This window comes from Quercus lobata, chromosome 5 (assembly GCF_001633185.2).
Source record: "Quercus lobata isolate SW786 chromosome 5, ValleyOak3.0 Primary Assembly, whole genome shotgun sequence".
NCBI classification, from domain to species: Eukaryota; Viridiplantae; Streptophyta; class Magnoliopsida; order Fagales; family Fagaceae; genus Quercus; species Quercus lobata.
Genome location: NC_044908.1, coordinates 25,467,736 through 25,474,532, shown reverse-complemented (window position 1 = coordinate 25,474,532; position 6,797 = coordinate 25,467,736). Strand labels below are relative to the sequence as shown.

The window sequence follows — 6,797 nt, the reverse complement described above, 5'->3', positions numbered from 1 at the left end:
AAAACTCCTAAATTTTAGTTACAAATTTTGCCATTCCACTAATTTCTCCCCACTATTAGCCATTACTTGATTGGTTATTCAATCAGCCCACTACAAAAGCAGTTAACTAAAATCACAATACTTACCCCTACCTCTAGATCACATATAATTTTTTTTTTTTTTTTTTTTCGATTGTGGAAAGTACCTTCAATGTTGAAGAGGGGTACTGCACCTCCAGATTACAAATAAAATTGATTTTTACGGTTGTAGAAAGCACCTTGGAAGTGTGAAGGGGGTACTGCGTAGGAGGTATGCGTTTTTCAATGAATATAACTAATATTTGAATTTTACATAAATATTTACACGTGATATGTATTCTTTCATTTTTTGTGATAATTTCTATTTTTCTTGATTAGGGTCACTAAAGTTTTACTGTCACTATAGAAATAGATACAAGAAAAAGAAACTCTACTTACAAAAACAAAAGATTTTTTCTGATTGTTCCTGCTCAAACAAAAAAAAGTTTTTCTATCTCAATGCTATCTTAATGTACATAGCTCATTTCTTTTTTCTTTTTTAATAAAGAAATGAACAGTCTTCTAATAATTTTTTTTAATCACCATTACCGACTATTTGTAAAATTTGATGAGGATTACGCAATTTGTAGTTGGTTTTTGTTGAATTACTTTTGTTAATCCTTATTCTAATTATAATGACTTTGAAGTGTTTTTCTTTATTTTCATATTTCCTTATCATTAGCTTTTTTTTTTTTTTTTTTTCTTTTGTATGATACGCTTTTGTTCATTAAAGCTTACTCATTACCTTAAAGGAATGGACTATTTATTGCTTTTCTTTGAATACAATATTGCAGTATCTAGAACTTTGTTTTTTTAAAAAAAAAAAAAAAACTTTGATTATAATATTACCGTATGTAAAACTTTTTTTTTTTAATAAATAACTGTGCAATTTGGATAAGGTTTAAATTGTATTACTCTACACTATTAACCAAAAAAGATGAACATATTAATTATATTGCAATCTTAATCAATGAAAAAAAAAGTATTAAATTTGACAAACTTTTCAATTTGGATAAGATTGCAATATAATTAATATGTTTATAGATTACTTAGAGAAAGTAGTTATATTTAATCCTTACTCTATTTTGTTTTTTAGGGTGACATATCAACAATTTTGTTGAATTGCATAGTGGCCATGTTGGATGAGTTTGGGTGAGACACTTTATAAAAGTTATTGTATGATTCCAAGCTCACATAAAGTGGTGGTCATCTATCAAGTGGTTTTTAATGACTCTTTTTTGCATATAAGAAAAAAATATTTATCCTACCTATGCCTATATTTATCAATTTGTGTAATATAATTATATGTTGGATTCAATTTATTATTTTTCTCAATCACATCTCTTCCATATGAAATTAATCAATTATCCCTAACAATTTCTTGCCTTTCACTACAACTTCTTTTCATTTTATTCAAGAAAATACATTTTAAAAATTTAATGATATTATTGCTCACATGAGAGACTTCCCATAATCACAATCTTATTAAATTATTTAAATTAAAACTATTTAATTTTTTTTAAGCATTTGAAACTTTTGTTATGGATGCGTACTTAATGGCTACATATTATGACTAAGTGGCTGCCTTTTAGGATTTATAAATAAAAAAATAAAATTAAAAAGCCTCTGAGACTTTTCAATTTTTTGAGTAAATGTTAATAATTTGCATCTATTATAAATTAGGATTATTACATTTTTCAATTACAAAAATACCTAGGAAGGTGATGAGTTTTATGCGTGGAGAAATGTTAATAATTTTAATATTTGGTACAAACGTATGACACTCATCACACTTTTAGGTATTTTTGTAATTGAAAAATATGATAATTCCAATTTATAATAAATACAAATTATTAACATTTAGTCAAAAAATAGAAAAGCCTCTAAACACGTGTGAGTGCGTGCTCAGAAGCTAGTTATAAAATAATAGTTATATAAATTGAGTTGGTAATCAAATTGTTTTTTTGAAGAGAAAGTTAATAGGCACCACCAAATATTGTGATATTCTTTAATACATTACCACATAAACTATAACCTTTTTCTCCCAGAAAACGACAAACCATAACCTTAATGATTGAATTTTGAGGGCAATAATACATTAGAATAAGATTTTTTTTTGGTCCCATCAAAAAAAAAAAAAAAAAAAAAAGGATTTTTGGACTCATGTGTTTGGTATTTTAGTAGTTTCACTTTCATCTGAAAGGCTAAAGCAGTATTGTCAACTTATTCAGTTCAAACTTATATGTGGCACAGGTTTGAATAAAAGAACAGACACGCAGCTACACACAGAGGAAGAGATGAACATGGCAGCTATGAATATCTTATCTCAGCCATGGTCGCCGACAGCTTCGCTCTGCCTCTATTATTTTAATAATCATAATCATTATAATATTAGTAATTACAAATTACATTCTTTTTCTCATCCTTATAACTTTTCTATTCCCTCTTCTCTCTGTGCTCCAACAAAATCAAACCACACAGCTTCGAGGCTCTCTCAAATGCCAACCCACTTATCAAAATCAGGTGCTCTTTCTTATTTCTCATTCAATTTTTGATATTTTCGCTTTTTTTTTTTTTTTAATATCTTTATATGTTTTCTTACATGTTGACTCTGTTTGGTTGCTGAGAAAAGTATGGTAAAACAACAAAAAATATACTGAAAATCTTAATCATATGTCATCTTTTTATATGGGTTATCAAGAAAAGTGAAAATTTATGGTTTAACAATCAAAATATGTATTGGGTTCAGTTGGGTAAACGGCTTTGAAATTCTCTCTGCAAAAGATATTGCCGTATGATTGTTTTCTGATATAATGGACAAAAGAAACATAATTGTCTTCTATAATGTATAATTTTATTTCCTTTGGATTTATTGAGGTAAGTAATGGAAAGAAGTTGAAATTTATCAATTTTTACGGTTATTTTTTTATTTCGTTTTTGTAAGTTTAACATTATCTTATTGGAACCTAATTGTAATTGCAATCTCATGAGTATTTTTGTCAATCTATGCAACTTGGTATTTTCTTTTGGTTATAAAACTATATATATTTTCATTGTTAAGCTTAGGATTTGCATGTGTGTGTATATATATATATATATTTTTCATTGTTAAGCTTAGGATTTGCATGTATATGGTTATTAAGATGCAATTTAGTTTAAAGGTCTACAGACAAATGTTGATTTAAACAGCCATGTAATAAATTTATGAACTACTTTAGCCACGGATGCTTAATTCTTTATTCACAATCAACCTATGTGTGCCCTTTTTTTTTTCTCCGTCATCACCCAACAATTATGTTTGATTTTCTACACTCATGCTCACTTAAGAATAAATTGAGTCTATGGGAAAGGATGCCTGTAGTAAGGCTAGAGATCTTTTCGTCCCTCCTGATTTTAAGCTTCGTCTCTTCTTGGATGCTTGATAAATTTTAATTGGCAAAAACGAGTAGTCTTATTGCTTTCATTGTTGTTGCCTCATGGTATGTTGACTAGTCCTGCCTCTGCCTCTATCTGTTGGCAATGTTTTCATGACATGTTGGATTTGCTTTTGATAATTGGTTGTTCGTGACTTTCCCTCAAATCACTGGAAATAGGAGGCACAAAACTTCCACATTAGAGAATAGAGATCATAATAAATGTAAGTCAATCTTGTGTTTTATGAATTTAAAATAGTCAGATTGTTTTGCTGAAATTGAGTTTAAGCTTTGGCAAAATAATTTACTATTTGCAATGATTTAAAAGATGAGCACTGCTGGCAAAATAATCCCCTTTAGTCTTCTTCATATTTATGGATTCATTCTACAGGCAGTGGATGTTCATGGATACGAGACAATTCCACGTGTCGCAACACTGCTGCCAGCAATGATTGCAGCAGGCTGGGCCCATCATATTCTGTATTTCCCACAAAACCTGCAGAAGTTTCCTCTGTGCAGGACCTTTTTGAATTCATATGCTCAGGTCCTTTGTTTAACAAATTGGGTCTGAACCCAGAAAAGGTAGCTGAGTCCGTTGACAAGTGGTTAGCATATGGATTGCACCTTTGTCGATTGTTTAAGCTCAATGAATTGTACCTTACAGTTCCTGAGAAAGCAAGGTTATATCACTACTATGTACCAGTCTTTTTATGGTGTGAAGATCAGGTTTCACAGCACAGGTCCACATTCAAGGATGGAGAAGATATATCTCCTCTAGTGGTATTTTTAAAAAACTTAGGTTTCCAATTTTATTTTATTTTTTTAGTTTTCTAAGTATAATTTAGTAGCTGTATTGGATCTGTGCATCTTTGTATATATCACTTCATGTGATGTTGCTTGTGATGTAGATTGGTTTTAGTGCGCCACAAGGTTGTGGGAAGACTACACTTGTCTTTGCTCTTGACTATCTCTTCCAAATTACTGGCAGGTTGGTTGCACGATTTCAATTTTCTTAATTGTAGTAGTTGATTTTTCAAGTCATATAAAAAAGCGAAAAATAAGATTGCTGACATGCATTTCCAAAATTCAGGAAGGCTGCGACAGTATCCATTGATGACTTCTATTTGACGGCAGAGGCTCAGGTGATTTCTGATTTTTTTTTTCTTTACCTTTTTTTTTTTTGCAAATGCTTTTTCTTGTTCTTTGGGTTTTCATCTTCTGATCCAATAGTGTGTTGATGGTAGGCTAAACTGAGAGAAGAAATTCCAGGAAATGCACTATTAGAGGTAGCAATTGACATATTTTTGTATTAGTTGTTGGCTAACAGAATACATTAGCCTTTTGTACTCATCAAAGAACTGAAAATTCTTTTTCTTATTTCTTTCCCTTCCTTTTTGTTTGATTACAGCTTCGTGGAAATGCTGGCAGCCATGATCTTGCGTTCTCTGTTGAAACACTCACGGCTCTTACCCAATTGACTAAAGAGGGTGCGTCAACTTCACTTATTTTTCCTTTGTAATTGATGCTTTTGTAATTCCTAATGTGTCTTTGTCTAAAGTATCCAGGTATGAAGATGAAGCTACCTCGATATGATAAAGTAAGCATACAATCATACTAATGTTTCTTGTTTCTCAATCAACTTTTGGGTTTAAAGTTACTGATCTTGACTTGTTTCCACATCCAGTCAGCATTTAATGGGAGGGGTGACAGAGCTGATCCTTCAACTTGGCCAGAGGTTGAGGGGCCACTCACGGTAAGAGGATGCGATCTAGAGTTAAGGTTGGAGGGAATTTAGGCTGGCATGCAAGATGATATTGCCCATCCCTGATTATGTTAAAGTAGATGTTTGCACAATTCAATGTCACTCTTAAAATTATTTGAATCTGTGAAACATAATGATAGTGTTTAGATGTGAATAAACATAGATCTGATGGGATTGGTCAGTTTCAGTTGGCTTTGCCTCTCTGCTTTTTTGAAGGGATTCTGCAAGTATTATGTCACCTTGTAATTTATATGTGTTTAGGTTATTCTGTTTGAAGGCTGGATGCTTGGTTTCAAACCCCTTCCAGTGGACGTTGTCAAAGCTATTGATCCACAGGTTAGACTCATGCTCTTATTGTGTCATTATAATTGGTATAACTATAGCTCTAAGTTATTTTTTGTTGTACAGCTAGAGACAGTAAATAAGAACCTTGAAGCATATTATGATGCATGGGACAAGTTCATAAAGGCATGGATAGTCATCAAGATTAATGACCCGAGTTGTGTCTACCAGTGGCGTTTACAGGTTGGATATCATATTAACATCATACCTTGAACAATATAGATTCCATTTGTTTGTTTTTTTTCTTTTTTTATTTTATTTTATGAATTCTCTATCAAAACCACGAGTATAACTAGTGTTCTGTGGAATTTTCAGGCAGAGATTGCGATGAGAAAGGAAGGTAATCCTGGAATGTCAGATGAGGAGGTACGCTAATTGCTGAACATGTGTATTCGAAAAGTTTTAAATTTTTCTACTGTAACTGTGGTAGATTCTAATATCTGACATAGAGTTTTTCTTGGAGGAGTTTGTAGGTTAAAGATTTTGTTTCGCGGTACTTGCCAGCATACAAAGCTTACCTTCCCACCCTTTATGCTGAAGGGCCAAATGGGTCAGATCCAAAGCATCTCCTTGTCATCGAAATTGATGAAGGGAGGAATCCCCTCCCAGGTAACTAGGACCATGGTTTCAAATAGAAAAATGTTGTAAAGCCCAATTTTGATTTCTTGAATATCTCATTTTTAAGGGCATTTGTTATTAAAAAAATACCTTTAGTGGAGAAAAGCCAATGTAAATGTAAATTTATAGTATGTTTCAAATAAAATTGAATATTTTTTATTGGCACAACTCTTTCTGGTTTTCTTCTGGGAAGATATTATGATTCAAAAGGGCAGCAAATGCTAAATGGTGCATACCTTTGCATCAGGGAATGTTAAGACTATCAAGACTTTTTCCCATACACTAAAGGTATGAGTTTTGATAGAATAATCAACCATGATTAATATGTTGAGTATCTGTGTCCAACCCCGAAATTTTGGGACAAATGCTTGATTGTTATTGTTGATGTAGAGAATATTAAGACTTTAACAGTATTGTTTCTTGAAAAGAAGTTGTATGCTCTCCATAAGAAGACCACTGTTTGAGTAGAATTGAGATATGGACTGGTATTGTTAACCTGTTGTGGCCAATTCTTTTTACTCTGGCCATTGTGACATAGCCGACCCTTGCTTTAATATGTTTTACTCTCAAGTCAGGATGTATATTATTCCAAAAATCGTATTTGCA

General features: G+C 31.7%; 1 protein-coding gene across 1 annotated transcript; it reads left to right on the top strand.

The window, feature by feature from the left end:
* The first annotated feature begins 2,263 nt into the window (after window positions 1-2,263).
* Window positions 2,264-6,359, top strand: LOC115992220 (D-glycerate 3-kinase, chloroplastic). Its single transcript, XM_031116315.1, has 12 exons — window positions 2,264-2,579; window positions 3,861-4,249; window positions 4,378-4,457; window positions 4,560-4,611; window positions 4,714-4,755; window positions 4,878-4,956; window positions 5,035-5,066; window positions 5,154-5,222; window positions 5,493-5,567; window positions 5,640-5,756; window positions 5,889-5,939; window positions 6,047-6,359. The coding sequence occupies exons 1-12, from the start codon at window positions 2,354-2,356 to the stop codon at window positions 6,188-6,190; spliced, it is 1,356 nt and encodes a 451-aa protein (XP_030972175.1). The 5' UTR covers window positions 2,264-2,353; the 3' UTR covers window positions 6,191-6,359.
* The last annotated feature ends 438 nt before the right edge of the window (window positions 6,360-6,797 follow it).